At 35.7% G+C, this 18,883-nt stretch overlaps 1 protein-coding gene across 4 annotated transcripts in view; it reads left to right on the top strand.

Annotated features, from left to right (window-relative positions):
* The window catches only part of ANKRD31 (ankyrin repeat domain 31), a 134,479-nt gene that overhangs the window by 32,517 nt on the left and 83,079 nt on the right, over positions 1-18,883 (top strand). For 3 of the 4 annotated variants that reach the window (XM_025998299.2, XM_072736975.1, XM_072736976.1), the window contains exons 7-10: positions 256-915; positions 3,455-3,723; positions 5,778-5,887; positions 12,560-12,715. In XM_025998299.2, coding sequence (XP_025854084.1) covers positions 256-915; positions 3,455-3,723; positions 5,778-5,887; positions 12,560-12,715 — 1,195 coding nt within the window. The remainder of the gene's footprint in view (positions 1-255; positions 916-3,454; positions 3,724-5,777; positions 5,888-12,559; positions 12,716-18,883) is intronic. The other variant, XM_072736974.1, reaches the window with a different exon arrangement.

The following is an 18,883-nucleotide window of genomic DNA, read 5'->3' on the forward strand; positions in this document are numbered from 1 at the left end:
TAGCTGAATAGATAATTGGCATCTATAATTATGGCTCTGCCAGTTTTACTCTTGGTCCACTGTGAATGTTTAACCATGTATTCAGAATCATTAGCAATTTGGTATAGGAAATTAGTAAAGAAAAATATTTTTATTTTTGGAAGGGGTAGAAAATTGATAAAACTTTTTAGTGGTAATTTACTAGAAAACTATGAAGTTTTCATTTTAAAATTTGAAATATGTTCTATTGATGGAATTTCTATTTGGAATACACAGGAACTAAGCACAGACAGAAACTCTCCTGAAATTAGCTTTCTCTCAGGTACTGCTACTAAAGTATCTGATGTGATGGTTGTAAAGGAGAAATCGTTAGTGGAGCCAAAGGAGATCTTAGCAGTACCAAATAAGTTTTCTGAGTCTGGAAAGGAAGCCCCATTGACCATGAATTCTGAAGAAACCCAGGATGAAGAAAGTTCTCTTAAAACCTTTGTGTCTGCCTTAGAAAAGTTACTTACATCACCAGAAATCACTCAGGAGGAAAGACTGTTTGAAATAATGAGTGATTTTGAATCTAAAGAGTTGACCAACCCATTGAGCAACTCTCCGAGTTCCACATCAGTATCTTTGACATGTCACAGAGATTTACTAGAAAACGCAAAGGATGATGGGTTGCCAGCTGAATTGTTAGCAGCCCTAAACACGTTATCAGAAGGCAACATGGAACCCATCTGTCACAGAGAAGAGGGAGGCAGCAGTCTCAGTGCTGGAAATGAATATTTAGGAGGGGAACCCAAGATGTCTCAGACCAGTGAAGATTGTACACAAATAACTGAGGTGAATTCTGAATCTCTTTGTTCTGCTCCATTCTTTGAACAAGATTCCAAGGTAGGGGAGCTGCAAGATGAGCATCTTTCACCGCAGTGTGTAAATTCAAGTGTAAGTTTATGATTTTGCCTTTTATATTGACCTTTACCAAGTTTTCATTACCCATATACTTTATTTTAAATTGAAGTTTCTTCCCAAATATTAACACTCAGAAGATGCTTTTTGAATTTGAAGCACAAACTGATCTTTCTCGACGTTCCAGGGGTAGAATTTTCAAGGAGTTTAAATGTAAAATATATGTTTCTCATCAAAGACCTTAGAAAACATATCATTAGATTGCTTACACATAGGAAGGAAATAATTATTTGCCAGAATTTTTTTCTGTTAGCTCAGAAAATATGCCTACCTGGGTGCAGAGTAGGGATGAGATACCCCACATTAATTTCTAGTTGAGAATAGAATATATGCGGTTGAACTGTCCCAAGAGGGAAAATGTTATGCCTGGCTTCAGCAGAACTTTGCAATCTATGTCTGAGGATGCTGTCCTGGGGTTTAGAATTCCTGCAGTACTATGGCTAGAGACCCTGCAGGGGGGTCTACCACTAGCCGGGTCCCTTTTGTATGGTGACATTTTTTTTTCCTTTATAAAGGAATTTTATTTTTTTTTCTGACTGCAATAGTAATACACTGTCATTATATATTTAAAAAAATCAAACATTACAGCAATATACATAATAATATAATAAGAAAAAGTCCACATTTCAGAGATAAGATGGTGACATTTTTTTTCCTTTATAAAGGAATTTTATTTTTTTTTCTGACTGCAATAGTAATACACTGTCATTATATATTAAAAAAATCAAACATTACAGCAATATACATAATAATATAATAAGAAAAAGTCCACATTTCAGAGATAATCACTACTAACAGTTTGGTGTATCTGTCTCCAATATTTTCTATGCATGTTATATATAAGTTTATTTTTATATAAATGAGACTATATTATACATAATGCTTTGCAACTTTTAAAAAATATTTTTTATTAAGGTACAGTTGACATTTTGCAACTTGTTTTTTAAATTTTGTAATACATCTTGGTTATCTGGGTCAGCAAATGTAGCATACTTCTTAAATCTTTTTACTTGCTATGGATATTTTATGTGTGTGTGTACATATACAAAACATAATTTATTTAATTCAATAATGATGGTCATTTGAATTCTTTTCTTTCTTTTTTTCTTCTTTTTTTTTTTTTTTTTTTTTTTATTACCAGGCTACTTTTATGAACGTCCCTGGGACGATGTGAATAAAATGTTACTAAGCTCATGTTGCAAAATACATACCTGGCATAATCCTGCATGCAATTCTCATAAAAAACATGGGGATCCCTGGGTGGCTCAGTAGTTTAATGCCGCCTTCAGCCCAGGCCATGATCCTGGGGTCCCAGGATCAAATCCCATATCGGGCTCCCTGCATGGGGCCTGCTTCTCCCTCTGCCTGTGTCTCTGCCTCTGTCTCTCTCTGTGTCTCTTATGAATATGTAAATCTTCAAAAAAAAAAAACAACATGTCAAAACAGATATAGTAAAACTAAAAAAAATCCAGAAAAAGAAAAATTAATCATGGGGATAGGGCATGAAGGTTAAATTAAACACTCCAGTATTTTAATCTGAAAATAGGTAATATAAATAAAATGTAGACGATTACAATTGATTGGTATTAATAGAGTGGGCATGAATTTAGCAACTATTACAAAAAAAGAAGCCCTTTAAAAGCAAAAAAGAGATTGGTTTAGAACAAATAAATACACTTGCTCAGCTGTAATAAAAATATGGAACTTGTTATCCTGAAAAGCTTTGCAAGCTGGATATATAAATAAGCTCAAGAAAGGTTTACATGATATGTATAAACATATATATGTATCTACATGAAAGTCAAATCTATAATGGATTATTAAGGGGAGATTAGAGCCATTCATGATATACTGGTAACCTTTTAAAATCAGTATAATGGAGGGTTATATGCAATCTTTCCCCATGAAATAATACTTCCTGCTGTCAAACAACAAACACTGGGCTAAATAGAACATGGATCTGGTCTATTATGACGTTTCTATTGTTTTTTTTTGTCTCTCATCATTTTTTGCTACCAATTTCCTGTGAAATTAAAGCACCCAGAGTAACCTTAGTTTTTCTTTTGAATTTTAAGGTTGAATATTGTAAAAATTTTTACTTATGCTCTTCTTGTCTTTTAAATCTGCATGGTCTTTTATTATTAAATTTTAAAACTGTGTGGTCTGTGGATTTTTGTACTTTATCTTACAAGAGGCATTTTTGTGTAATCAAAGGATAAGATAAAACTTAATTTCTTTTTATTTTAGATTTTTTGCATGGGGGATCCCTGGGTGGCTCAGCGGTTTGGTGCCTGCCTTTGGTCCAGGGTGTGATCCTGAGGTCCCAGGATCAGGTCCCGCAATTGGGCTCCCTGCATGAAGCCTGCCTCTCTCTCTGCCTGTGTCTCTGCCTCTCTCCCTCTGTGTCTCTCATGAATGAATAGATAGAATCTTAAAAATAAATAAATAAATACACAAATAAATAATTTTTTTGCATTGTTATGATTTTTGTGTATGTATTTACATCTTATTACAGACTCTAGGAGATCCAAATCCATTTGGATTGCAAACTTTGGTTCATCAAAATGTCCCCTCTTGTGATCCACTAAACAACAAGGGAAATTCAAATTCAGTGGAAAATAAATCTGACCAAGACATTCCATGTGTGTTAAGGAGATCATCCAGACTGAAAGGCAGAGATGCAAAGCACATAGATGACATGTATAAGATGCCAGAAAAGATTTTACCCAAGATACTTGTCTGTGAGGATCAAACGACTAATAAGTCTTCAACTAAGAATTTCAGGTATGCAACCAAATTATATCTTTATCTCCAGGTATGCTACAGACCTTATAGATAAATTCTATGCTTAGGACACTAGAGTCAGTGTACAATTATCCCTAAGTGAAGAACTTTATTTTTTAGTATTGTTGCCTTAATTACTGTACAGTTCTTTTTTTTTTTTTTTATCTCAGAAAACTCTTCTACTTTTTTTAAAGGACAGAGTAAAGGGAGATTTGTTGGATTTCAGCCTAATGCTAATTTCCATTCTTTCTTTTTAAATCAAGTTTAGTTAGCATCCATCATCACACAGTTACAAGATTTTCTTTCTTGTCATGAGAATTTCTAAGATTTACTCTCTCAGGAACTTTCAGCTATATAATACAGTATTGTTAATTACAGTTACCATGCTGTACATTCCATCCCCAGGACTTATTTATCTTATAAATGGAAGTCTGTAGTTTTTGATCCTTTACCCATTTCACCCACTCCCCACCCCCCTGCCTCTGTAAACCACCAATCTATTCTCTATATTTATGAGTTTGGGGATTTTTTTTAGATTCCACAAGTAAATTAAATCATATAGTATTTGTCTTTCTCCATCTGATTTATTTCACTTAACATAATGCCCTCTAGATCCTTTCACATTGTCACACAAAGCAGGATTTCCTTTCCTATGGCTAAATAATATTCCATTTTGTGTGTGTATGTATATGTATATATGCATATGTTTGTGTGTGTTTATAGACCAATTTTCTTTATTCACTTATCCATCAGTGGATACTTAAGTTGTTTCTATGTCTTGGCTATTGTAAATAAAGCTGCAGTAGACACAGGGGTGCAGATACCTTTTCAAGATAGTAATTTTATTTCCTTTGGATAAATATTCAGAAGTGGAAATGTTGGATCATATGGTAGTTTCATTTTTTGTGTGTGAGGACCCTTTATACTGTTTTCCATAGTGCCTGCACCAAGTATATTCCCACCAGTAATGCACATCCTCAACAACACTTGTTCTTTCAAACATTTATGAGGTAATATCTCATTGTGGTTTTTATTTGCCTTTTCCTGCAAATGCAAATAAAATAGTGATGTTGAACAGCTTTTCATGTACTTTTTGGCCATTTGGATGTCTTTGGAAAATTGTCTTTTTATTCCTCTTCCATTTTTGAATTGAATTGTTTATTTGCTGTTGAGTTGTAGGAGTTCCTTATATATTTGAATATTGACCCTTTATCAGATAGGTGATTTGCAAATATTTTTTCCCATTCAGTAGCTTGCTTTTTTATTTTATTTTGTTAATGGTTTCCTTTGCAGTGAAGAAAATTTTTAGTTTGATGTAGCCCTAGTTGTTCATTTTTGCTTTTGTTGCCTTTGCTTCTGGTGCCAAATCCAAAATATTGCCCAGACTCATGTCAAGGTACCTATCCCCTGGGTTTTTTTCTCTGAGTTTTATGATTTCAGGTCTTAAAATCAAGTCTTTAATCCGTTTTGAAATGAAAGGATTGAGGCCCAGTCTCATGGTTTTACATTTAGCTATCCAGCTTCCCCAACGTCATTTATTGAAAAGATTGTCCTTTCCTCACTGCATGATTTTGGCTCCTTTATTCTAAGTTAATTGACTAATATATGTAGGTTTATTTCCTGGTTCTACTGTGTCCCATTCACCTATGTATCTGTTCTTATTCCAGTATTTTGCAGTTTTTGATCATGTAATCCCACATGACAAGTCCTCTTTTCTTGCAAAGAATCTATCTCTTCCCTAGGTGAATAGATAGTAGTATGCCAACTTGCAGAGTAAGGCGCAAGAGACTCTTGGAAATGACTGCTCCTAAAGGGGAGAAACCCACAGGTGGCACAAAGAAGAGACCAGAAATCACAATGACTGGCATGCCTGTCACAGAATTATCTGCAGCTTACTTAGGAGCCATGTCCATATTTTAAACTGCCATGCTGCTTGACAGGATCTCAGTAAAATACCTTTCTATTTTAAAAATTGAGTTGAGATTTAGGATGATTCTTTGTGAATGGTTATAGAGAACATGATAATAATTTTAAAAATACATTTATTTTCCAAGAATGCAGGATCCTGCTTTAAAGATTCAAGGTAAAGGGAAGAATATGTATTCAACTAGACTCAAGAATAGAGAACAGATCAGGAGAAACCAAAAACTTGCTGGAAAAAAGGGTGAGGCATATTTGATTTCTTTTCTTTTTAACTAAATAACTTATAGAAACATAGGATTCTGGCACTGAAAAGTATTTAGAGATTATCTGTCTTAACTTTTTCATGTTACTGATGAGGAAGTTCATAGAGGTTAAGGATTTTTCCCAGCATTACATAGCTCATTAGTAGCATAACTAGGACTTGAACTAATAGTCTGTAGGCTGGTACTTTTTTCTATACTTCTACTTTGCAGAGAATAGTTACAGAACCCTTTTCAAATGTAGATATATGACCTCTTTGTGATAAGACCAACCTAGCATAAGGCTTTGAGAAATTATACTAAGAGGAATAGAGGAAAAGAGAAGGCAAAATTGTTATTCTTGGATGTTATTTCTTTGTTCGTATAAAACTCCAAAGAATAATCTAACAAATTATGAGAAACAATAAGGATCTAGAAATACTGGTTAAAATATAATAAAGGTATAACTGGTAAAATTGAAATAAGGACTGTAGGTTAAATAATAATAATATAGTATTGTTAAATTTCCTGAATTTAGTAATAATTTGGTTATTTAAGAGAATGTCTTTGTTTTTAGAAAATATACACATAAGTATTAGTGAGTAAAGGGGTGTGGTGTATGTAAGTTATCATTTCTGTATATGTGTGTGTTTACATACATTTATATAAAAAGGGAGATACGATGATGTAAACTGGGGGCAGAATACTAATAATAGGTGAATCTTTTTTTCTGTGTTTTTGGTTATTTTTAATTTAAATCAGCCAACATATAGTATATACTTAGTTTCAGATGTAGTGTTCATTAATTTATTAGTTGCATATATTTTGTTCTGTTTTTATAGCTTTTTTAAGTCTGAAATTTTTCCTAATAAAACATGCAAAAAATTCAGTAAACCAAAACAAGACAAAAATAAATACCTTTCATAAATGTGTTACCCAGTTAGAAAAATATAGGAAGGGTCCCATTTATAACAATTATAAAAGAGAAAATACCAACTTATATACCTAATAAGAAATGTGCCTTACCTCTAAGAAGAGAATTGAAAATTTTGCCAAAGGCAAAAAAAAAAAGGACATTAAAAAAAAGACTTGAATAAATAGAAAAAAAGAATCTTATTCTTGACCATAAGAATTCAGTTTTGTAAGAAACCTATTTCTCCATATATTATTCTATAAATATGTGAGAGCTCCATCAAAAACAGATTATTGTTTATTTTGTTTTGTTTTCCTCTATAAGACTGGACATTAGCTATGAAAATGTTATAAAATAATACTAAATATTATGGAAGACCAGCCTAGAAAATTCTGAAAAATTCTGAGTGGCTCAGTGGTTAGGCATCTGCTTTTGTGATCAGAGTTGTGATCCCAGGTTCCCGGGATCAAATCCTGCATCAGGCTCCCTGCAGGGAGCCTGCTTTTCCCTCTGCCTATGTCTCTACCTCTCTCTGTGTATCTCTCATGAATAAATGAATAAAATCTTTCTTAAAAATTCTGGAAAATAAAAGCACAAGGGAGTATGGAGAGACAGGAATCTGCTATACATAATATAAAAGCAATTAGAAAGCTATGGAAATTAAAATAGTTTGGTACAGGTACAGAAATAGACAAGTCAGTGAAACAGAATAGAGTTTAGATGTAGAAGCCAGATACAGTGTGAATTTTGGAGGAGGTGTATAATAAATATGGCATCTCAAATTAGTGGCAAAAGGAAGGACCAAGCAATAAATAGTGAAAGCATAAAATTGGATGAATAACTATGATAGTCCTTATACTAAACTTAATTCCATTTTGGCCAAAGATTAAGTGAACAAAAAAAAAATTTTTTTAGAAGAAAACTTAAGTGAATCTTTTTATAATCTTTGAGGAGGAAAAATACCTTTTTAAAGAATGATAAACCCAGAAGCCAGAAGGGAAAAGAAAGACAAAATTGACTACATACATTTTAGAAAAATTGTATAGAAAAATACCCTAAGGAAAACCAAACATCAAATACAGAAGAAATATTAGTAATGGATAACAAAGGGTTAATTGCACTAACATGAAAAGAGCTCTTATAAAATAATAAGGTTAAAAAAATGGATAGGGAATGTGGAAAAAAATGTACATATAAATAATGGGATCACCTGCGTGGCTCAGTCAGTTAAGCATCTGACTCTTGGTTTTGGCTCAGGTAATGATAGCCCTGGATCAGGCTCCTTGCTCACAGCTGAGTCTGCTTGAGATTCTCTGCCCCTCCCTCTCTCAGTGCCCCTCCCCAGCTTATGCATGCTCACTCTCTTTCTCTCTCTCTCTCAAATAAACAAACAAACAAACAAACAAATAAATAAATAAATAAATAAATAAATAAAATCTTTTAAAAAATAACTGAAAAGATCAGCATGTTACATATGATTTTAAAATATAAATTAGGATGTATAGTTTTCACTAAGAGAATGTCAAAGGTTTAAACATTTGCAAATTCCCAGTGGCAAGAATGTTGAAAAAGTAAGCATTCTCATTTGTTGGTAAGAGTCTAAGTTTGTTCAGTCTTTTTTTTTAAATGCTTACTTATTTATTTGAGAGAGAAATCTGGAGAGAACCAGAGGGAGAGGGACAAGCAGACTGGGCTGAGCACCAAGCTTAACATGAGGCTCAGTCTCAGGACCCTGAGATCATGACCTGAACTGAAACCAAGATGCTTAACTGACTGAGCCACTCAACTGCCCCTGTTCAGTATTTTCACAGAACAGTTTATTTACATTCATCAGACCTTTAAGTCAAAATTCTTGAATTTTCAATTCTACCTGGGTGGCTCAGTCGGTTAAGCGTCCAACTCTTGATTCAATCCAAACTTCTAGGCCCAATTCCTTGTGGATTAGTCTGCTAGGGTTACCATAACTAAATACCACAAATTGGATGGTTTAAATCACAAATTTATTTTCTTACAGTTCTGGAAGCTAGAAGTCCAAGATCAAGGTAATAGAAAATTCAATTTCTGGCAAGACCTCTCTACCTGGCTTGTAGAAAGCCACCTTCTCAGAGTGTCCTTCCTGCATGTGTAGAGAGCTCTGGTATCTCTTCCTTTTTTTAAATAGGAACACAAATCCTATTCTACTATGGCTTCAACATGTGAATTTTGAGGGGATGCAGTTCAGTTCATAACACTTTTCATTGTGAATTCTGCCAGACATTTAAGGAATAAATAACAACAGTTTTCCACAAACTCTTCCAAAAAGTTGAAGAGAAGGAAATACTCCTCAATTCATTCTATGAAGCCACTAATAAACTGAAAGTAAAATCAAGAACATCATAGGAACGGAAAATTACAGATGACTATGTCTCATAAACATAGATGCAAAAATCTAAATGCAGCTTTAGCAGATCAGTTTCAACATTGTATATACATCATGACAGAGTGAGGTTTATCCCGGGAATGCGGGATTAGTTTTACCATTTGAATATCAATCACTGTAATTCACTAATAAGCTAAAAAAGAAAATACCATATTATCATCCCCAGGGATGCTGAGAAGGCATTTGACAACACCTAACATGTTTCACTGTTGAAAACTCCCTGCAAACTTAGAGGGGAATTTGTCAACCTGACAAAGAGCATCCAGAAAAAAATTTAGGTAGTAAAGTTTGATACCATAGTATCAAAAAATGTGAAATACCTATGAGATAAATTTGATAAACTATGCAAAAGACAGGTACACTGAAACTTACAAAACATTATTCAGAGAGATCAAAGAAAATTTAATGGAGAGAAATAGAGATATATTGCTTCGTTCATCAGTCAGAAGACTCAATATTGTTTTGTTGAGGGGTGTTTTGGAGAGGGAAAGAGAGAGAGAATATGCCAAGCAAGCTCTACACCCACTGTGGGGCTGGACACAGGGCTTGATCTTACAACCCTGAGATCATGACCTGATTCAACATCAAGAGTCAGACGCCCAACCTACTGAACCACCCAGGCAACCCAGAAGACTCAATATTGTTACGACGCTATTTCCACTCAGGTATTATATATGAATTCTACACAATCCCAATCAAAATTCCTGTAAGGTTTTTTGTAGAAATTTACAAGCTGGTTCTAAAATTCATATGGAATGCAAAGGACCTAAGAATGGTAAAATGGTTCTGAAAAAGAACAAAGTTAGAGAGCTAATGCTGCCTGATTTTAAGAATTATATGGTGGGACAGGTTGCCGGAGTAGCTCAGTCAGTTAAGCATCCAAACTCTTGATTTTGGCTCAGGTCACAATCTTGGGGCCATGGAATCAAGCCTACATTGGGCTCTGCACTCAGTGTGAAGTCTGCTGGTCCTCTCCCTCTGCTCTTCTCTTGGTGTTCTAACCTTTCTCTCTCTCTCTTTCTCTCTCTCATAAATAAATAAATAAGTTCTTTAAAAAATTATATGGGGGGACACCTGAGTGGTTCAGTCAGTTATGCATCATACTCTTGATTTCGTTATGACCTCAGGGTTGTGAGATGGCCATTCTGGACATGGAGCCTGCTTGGGATTCTCCCTCTCCCTTTCCCTCTGCCACTTTTCCCCTTCCTTGCTCACAGGCTCCCACTCTCTTTCTCAAGAAAGAATTATGGCTATCGTAATCAAAATAGCATGACATTTGTGTCAAGATAGGGAAATAGATCAGTGTAACAAGAGTTCAGAAATAAACCCTGAACTTTGACAAAGGCCCAGGGCTTTTGTAGAGAAGAACAATTGGATATCCACATGCAGCAAAATGTTATTGAATATCTGTATATATTTTAATTTTAATTTTGTTTTGGCCTACAGATTACTTGAACATCAGATTGATCCTTTCAACACTTTTTTAAAAACCATGTTAGGCAGGTTTGGTGTAGGCTTTACTATGCAGCTAGTTTAGCCCCTTCCTGCTAAGACATGGCCTGTCAAGGGTCTCTGCTAATGCTGTGGGTGTTCAGCAAGGTCTCTCTCTTCAAGCTATCAGGAATACAAATATCTCTGATCTCTCAGGATTGTTATTTTATCATTGTCAGGTAGTTGTTCTTGCCTAGCCTCATGAAGACTCCTTCTATATATATACATGAGCACTTTAATATTTAGATAGTGATCCAAGGAGTCCCTTTTATAGATTTCTGGTACCTACCTGTTCTCTATTCCTTCATCTCTGGTACCTACCATGCCAAATCTAATCATTCCAGCCTCCAGAAACTTCAATCTCTATCACCTTAGCTCAGCGGGATCACCTTGCTATGCTTGTGCTGTATTTAGGAATGTGCCTCCAGACAAGAGTGATCTTAGGGCTTACTTTTTTGTTTTCCTTCTCTGGGAGGAGTCATAGATCTGTACTGCCTATTTTCTCATGTCTGAATATAAGTTTTTTACCCCATTTATTTAATCTAGTTTTTCAGTTGTTTGCAATGGAAGGGCAGATAATGGCATGATTGGAAGTGAATGTCTTCGACATCTTATTTATGTATTTATTTATTTAGATTTTATTTATTTATTCACACAGAGAGACACACACAGAGAGAGAGGCAGAGGGAGAAGCAGGTTATGTGAAGGGAGCTTGATGTGGGACTGGATCCTGGACCCTGGGATCGCACTCTGAGCTGAAGGCAGATGCTCAACCACTGAGCCACCCGGGCGTCCCTACATCTCTGTTTTAATTGAAAAATTTTATTTTCTCCTTAATTTTCTATTACTAATAAATTACATAACTAGCAAGTATAACAAAGAAATCTTGGAGTAGAGATGACTTTTTTGGGTAACCATATCGTCTATCTGGTAGGAGCAGAGTGCTTTGTAGTCTTGAGTGGGGGAGCATAGGTTCAAATATTTAGAAGTTGGTTTATTTTACAGGGATGGAATGAAGGGAATCTAATAAAGGCAAAGCAGATAAATAGTGATCCATTAAAAAATGTGCTGCTATACTCAGTTACTTTTGTGAGATTTTAGGATGGGGCAGATTAGCTGGGTCAAAATTAGAAAAGCTATCATCAAAGCTATTCTGAAATTCAGGAAAGCCAAATGAAGTATTATCCATAAAAATCGATAGGATTTAGAGTATATAAATAAGGAATGTCAGTATTTTAGGTGCTACAGTGGTGAAATGATACCTGATATGCATAACCTGGGAATCTATTTTAATTGTATATTTTCTTACTTAGGAAATCAAAGCTATTGTATCGATCAAGATCATATTCCTTTAATTTAATTTCATGATAGCTATTTTTTGGCAAAGAAAGAAGTTTAGTATTCTTTTTTTCTGTTCTCACTGGGATTAATTTCTGTATCTTCCTTATGTACTTCTGAGATTTTCTCCTTATGGTGTTTTAACACATTTTGGTACTATAGTATTTTAGTGGGTTTAATAACATTTAATTCTGGATTTAAATAATCCTTTTCACTAGAACTTTTATGAAAATAATCTGTTAGTCTTGTCACATCTGCACTTTCATGGGGTTTCAATAAACATAAACTGCTTACATGATTTATAATGTACTGTGAATATTTTCAAACCAATGCCATTTTTTTCTTTTACCTTTTTGAATACAGATAACATTATAGTTGGGTTAATGGATGAAGTACTCTTTCATAATATAATTCCAGAATATTGACTGGATCTACTTTATTACCTGTATTCTTCCTGATATTCAAATAAGGCTTATTATTTTTTGTTTTCTTATGTTCATCTTCTCATTTCAGAAAAAATGAAGATGGATAAAATATCTCTGTCTAGAATTAACCGTAGAAACATTTTTGGAGAGAACTTATTGTATCAGGCTGCTCTGCACAATGATGTTGATCTTATTCATTGTTATATAACAAAAGGGGGAAATGTTAATCAACCAAGTTATGCCGGTAAGTTGGGGTTACCACTCGCAATTATCTTGAGAGTGGTTTGTAGTTTCTGCTTAGTCACTCCTATGAAAGTATGGCAAAGTGGGTGAAAGGCAAGTCTCAAACGGAAAGCTTCCAAGTAATTTTCTTGCTTAGGTAGCTGATCACCAGCATCACCCAGCGAAGTGGTAAGGTGGAAAGGGAAGGACAGAAGAGCATTGTATTTCATCTTCAAAGATTACTCTTGCCTGGGGCCCACCAGGTGGGCTGTGCATAGTGGCCCTACACAGAAGGATGTGGTTCCCGGGGCTGACTTGCTGGCTTTGCATGGACATTGTTACTGTGAGACTCAACTTTGAATGGAAGAGAAGTGAGCTCAAAAGCTGAAAGAAGCTGATGGTACACTGAGCTCTGAGGAAACTGAGATAACATGGTAGATGTACAGCAGGGGCAATGGCCAGGGAGATGGAGATAAGAGAGTATAAGGTAGAAAGGTGGGGCAAGGGGCTCAGAACACTCTTTCTGCAAGGCTGGATCTCTGGTATAGTCTTTTTTGTGGAAAGAAGCTGATGTTTCCTGAATGAGAATGATTCCTTAGAGATACTTAAGTACTTAGGGCACTGGGCTAAGCCTGGGTAGTACTTTTGTGTCTATACTTTTACTAGTGTTTCTAGACTTTCTCAGTTATGAAACAGTGCAGAAATTCTTACAGAGATGAGCAGCAGAGTCCATGGACAAGCAGGTGTTTACAAGTGCACCCACAGCAATTACTTTAGCAAAGCATGCATTTTTGGTAATCAGGGTTTTAACAGGTTATTATTCTAAATTTCAGACCACTGTCCTATAACCTTCAACCTTGGATCCTTATGTGGTAGCCACAGCAGTTGCTCCCTTAATCTTGACAAATGTATGGTACTTGCTATTAGTCTCTATCTGCTTCTTAAGTTCAGGAGTAGCTCTTCATGCAGCTAACTTTACTTTGTGGATTTCCTAGGAATCTCTCAACTTATTTCTTTTCAGTGGTCCTTTTCTGTGCCATTATTAGCATACTTGGTGTCTCTTCCCTGCTTGTTTTTGGCCGTGCATTATGCACTTTCTCCTCAGATACTTCTGTGACCTTCATGAGTTCTTTACCTTTAACATACTTTCCTGGCTTTTTGAATTCTTATTCTCTACTTCTCCTTCTCACTGTGCATCTTAACTCTGGTCTTTACTTCTGGTTATTCCATTTTATAAAATTGCAGAGGGCAGTGTTCTTAAAGACTTGACTATAACCATTTTCATCAGAGTCACCTGCAGTGTTTGTTTAAAATGTAGTTTGTTTAAAATGTTTATTTCACTCTCCAAAACAACACATGCACTGTCTCACAGTTAAAATCTTAAAATCTGCTTTTTAACATTTTCCTAGATGATTTGTGTTCTCATTAAAGTTCAAGAACGACTGGCAACAGATATATGACCTCCATGTAATATACCACTTCATTATAGTGAACTTTTACAGTATGACCTTAGTGTACCGGTTATTGTGGAAACAGAAAGATATGTATACTAGAAAAGTTTAAATATATTATGTAATACAGTCCAAAAAAGGATAAGTGCCTTTTGAGATATTCATATGATGTTATAATAACAGACCAGTGGTCTTATCATGGGTAACATTTGCATTTTAAGTCCTCATTTACATTTTATGATATATCTGTCTTTGATTTTAAAAAACAATTGTAATAGTTCTTCATCTATCAAAAACAAAGGTGACGACCAGGAAGTAGGCTGAAACTCTGATACCCGCTACAGATCTCATAAAGCTTCTTTGCTAAAACCCTCTCAGACCAATGCCTTGAGCATTATTTTACACCAAATTCTATCTGATTCCTAAGTCTGCAGCACATTAGAACTGAAAGGAAAGGTTGGCACAGTCCAGGATATTGATAACAGCAAGAAGTTTAACAGCAAAGCAAGAGACAGATAAAAACATAAAAATGAGAGGCAACATTGTTGAGGACTGTATAATGTAGAAGAGCATGAACTTATACTGTGGGTGTTAACAATTGCTACATTAAAGCCTATAACTAATATTATGATGATCTTTATTAAAATATATTATTTTCTCTTTCTGGGAAATTTATAATCTGATAAAGCTTTAGAGATTTTCTTTAAGATGGTTAAAAGAAAATAACTGTTTAAGGATCTTCCAACCTTCAGATCTGGGAGATAATAATAATCTGTTGTAAAATGTGATCATTTTTATTTTGAAGGAGTGGATTTACAACACAGAAGTGATCCGTAGGGGAAGGAAAATTCTTTGTATGTTTGATTTCTTTCTGCATTCTGGTGTAGCCACTGGTCTGCAGTGGCTCTATCTGCAGAATAAAGATCCTTCTGGCTTTACTGATGCTGGGACATTCTTTCAACCTTAAGACTGATACTATTCAGGGGCACTGGGTGACTCATTTCAGCTAGGTCTTAATTTCAGGGTCCTGGGATGGAGCCCCATGTGGTTGGTCCCTGAGTCAGGCTCCTCGCTCAGTGGGGAGTCTGCTGAAAATTTCCTCTGCCTCTGCCCCAATAAATAAATAAATCTTAAAAACAAAAACAAAAACAAAAACAAAAAACAAGGAACCAGCTACTATTCCTCACTGGGTCATCTTTGCTTGGGTCACACTTAAAGTGGCATTTATTTTTTACTTCTCCCTGAGGCCTGTCGTTTACACTGAATTACTGACCTGCAGTAGTTCTCTTCTTTGGGAATTTTCTGCAGTGAATTTAAAGTAGGAGGTTGGTTTTCCACTTTCCATTTACCTTATCTTTTAGTATTCTGACTCAGGGAAAACAAACTAATCTTTTGTTATGATTTTCTCATTCCAGTCGTTTTTTTCCCTTTTAGGAAACTAATTTTTATTGTAGCTTAAGCAAAACCTAATATAGGGAAAGAAAGTTTCCTAGGAGGAAGATCATCATCTACATTCTGAAATTAATAACTTTTGGATTTCTTACATTTCATTTTTCATCCTAGACTGGTGGCAGATAATCAAGTTAACCAGTGTGAGCTTTGATAAGCAAAGTTACACAGGTCCTGAAACCTAAACGAGTTCACACTTTTTATCAAATAGTACTTGGAGGGAGCTAATTTTTATGTTTTTAAAAATAGGTAGTCCTTAAATGGTTATGTTTCAAAAGTTCACATATGAGCTATTTATTTGAATTTTTTGTAACATTATGAAAAATTTTAAACATACAGAAAAGTTAAAAGAATTCCACAGTAAGCATCCATGTACCTAATACCTAGATTCTACATACTTTTTTTATTATATGCTATAAAGGAAAAACACTCATATATTTCTCCTCTACTTATATTCATAACACTTCTGATACCAGATGTGTGGGGTTTTCAACACATCAAGCAATTCTCCAATACCAGCTGGATGTCCTGTAATTCAGTTCATTTCTGGCACTAATCTGTATTAGCACAGGTCCCACAGGTTAAGGGATCATTCAGCCACCCCCACTTCAGATGCCAGCACAAGTACTGGGTTTTCCACAATTTCTGTTCAGTCTGGTTACAAATGGAAGATTCCCACAATCCCTTCCTTGGATTTGACCTCTTTCTAAAATTGCTCAGAGAACTCAGGGAAACACATTTGCCATATAAGTTTATTATATAATCAAGGATATGACAAAGGTAAGATGAACACCCAGATGAAGATACAAAGAGGAAGGCCTGGAAAGTTTCCTTAGCACAGGAGCTTCTATCTCTGTGGAATTGGAATATGTCACCTTCCCAGCATGTTGATGTGTTGACTAATCTGGGAAAGTTCTCCAAACCCCAGAGTTCGGGGATTATTTTTTTTTATTTTTTATTTTATAATAAATTTATTTTTTATTGGTGTTCAATTTACCAACATACAGAATAACACCCAGTGCTCATCCCCTCAAGTGCCCCCCTCAGTGCCCGTCACCCATTCACCCCCACCCCCCTCTCTCCTCCCCTTCCACCACCCCTAGTTCGTTTCCCAGAGTTAGGAGTCTTTATGTTCTGTCTCCCTTTCTGATATTTCCCAAACATTTCTTCTCCCTTCCCTTCTATTCCCTTTCACTATTACTTATATTCCCCAAATCAATGAGAACATATACTGTTTGTCCTTCTCCAATTGACTTACTTCACTCAGCATAATACCCTAGGTTCCATCCACATTGAAGCAAATGGTGGGTATTGGTCGATTCTAATGGCTGAGTAATATTCCATTGTATACATAAACCACATCTTCTTTATCCATTCATCTTTCGATGGACACCGAGGCTCCTTCCACAGTTTGGCTATTGTGGACATTGCTGCTATAAACATCGGGGTGCAGGTGTCCCGGTGTTTCATTGCATCTGAATCTTTGGGGTAAATCCCCAACAGTGCAATTGCTGGGTCGTAGGGCAGATCTATTTTTAACTCTTTGAGGAACCTCCACACAGTTTTCCAGAGTGGCTGCACCAGTTCACATTCCCACCTACAGTGTAAGAGGGTTCCCTTTTTCCCGCATCCTCTCCAACATTTGTGGTTTCCTGCCTTGCTAATGTTCCCCATTCTCACTGGTGTGAGGTGGTATCTCATTGTGGTTTTGATTTGTATTTCCCTGATGGCAAGTGATGCAGAGCATTTTCTCATGTGCATGTTGGCCATGTCTATGTCTTCCTCTGTGAGATTTCTCTTCATGTCTTTTGCCCATTTCATGATTGGATTGTTTGTTTCTTTGGTGTTGAGTTTAATAAGGTCTTTATAGATCTTGGAAACTAGCCCTTTATCTGATACGTCATTTGCAAAAACCTTCTCCCATTCTGTAGGTTGTCTTTTAGTTTTGTAGACTGTATCCTTTGCTGTGCAAAAGCTTCTTATCTTGATGAAGTCCCAATAGTTCATTTTTACTTTTGTTTCTTTTGCCTTTGTGGATGTATCTTGCAAGAAGTTACTGTGGCTGAGTTCAGAAAGGGTGTTGCCTGTGTTCTCCTCTAGGATTTTGATGGAATCTTGTCTCACATTTAGATTTTTCATCCATTTTGAGTTTATCTTTGTGTATGGTGCAAGAGAGTGGTCTAGTTTCATTCTTCTGCATGTGGATGTCCAATTTTCCCAGCACCATTTATTGAAGAGACTGTCTTTTTTCCAGTGGATAGTCTTTCCTCCTTTATCGAATATTAGTTGACCATAAAGTTCAGGGTCTACTTCTGGGTTCTCTGTTCTGTTCCATTGATCTATGTGTCTGTTTTTGTGCCAGTACCACACTGTCTTGATGACCACAGCTTTGTAGCACAACCTGAAATCTGGCATTGTGATGCCCCCAGCTTCTTTTTTAAAATTTTTAAAAATTCCCCTGGCTATTCGGGGTCTTTTCTGATTCCACACAAATCTTAAAATAATTTGTTCTAAGGCTGGTTCAACACTCGTAAAACAATCAATGTGATTCATCATATCAGCAAGAGAAAAACCAAGAACCATATGATCCTCTCATTAGGTGCAGAGAAAGCATTTGACAAAATACAGCATCCATTCCTGATCAAAACTCTTCAGAGTGTAGGGATAGAGGGAACATTCCTCAGCATCTTAAAAGCCATCTACAAAAAGCCCACAGCAAATATCATTCTCAATGGGGAAGCACTGGGAGCCTTTCCCCTAAGATCAGGAACAAGACAGGGGTGTCCACTCTCACCACTGCTATTCAACATAGTACTGGAAGTCCTAGCCTCAGCAGTCAGACAACAAAAAGACATTAAATGCATTCAAATTGGCAAAGAAGAAGTCAAACTCTCCCTCTTCACCGATGACATGATACTCTACATAGAAAACCCTAAAGCCTCCACCCCAATATTGCTAGAACTCATACAGCAATTTGGTAGCGTGGCAGGATACAAAATCAATGCCCAGAAATCAGCGGCATTTCTATACACTAACAATGAGACTGAAGAAAGAGAAATTAAGGAGTCAATCCCATTGACAATTGGACCAAAAAGCAGAAGATAACTAGGAATAAACCTAACCAAAGAGGTAAATGATCTATACCCTAAAAACTATAGAACACTTCTGAAAGAAATTGAGGAGGACACAAAGAGATGGAAAAATATTCCATGCTCATGGATTGGCAGAATTAATATTGTGAAAATGTCAATGTTACCCAGGGCAATTTACACATTTAATGCAATCCCTAT

The sequence above is a fragment of the Vulpes vulpes genome, chromosome 14 (genome assembly GCF_048418805.1).
Source record: "Vulpes vulpes isolate BD-2025 chromosome 14, VulVul3, whole genome shotgun sequence".
NCBI lineage: Eukaryota > Metazoa > Chordata > Mammalia > Carnivora > Canidae > Vulpes > Vulpes vulpes.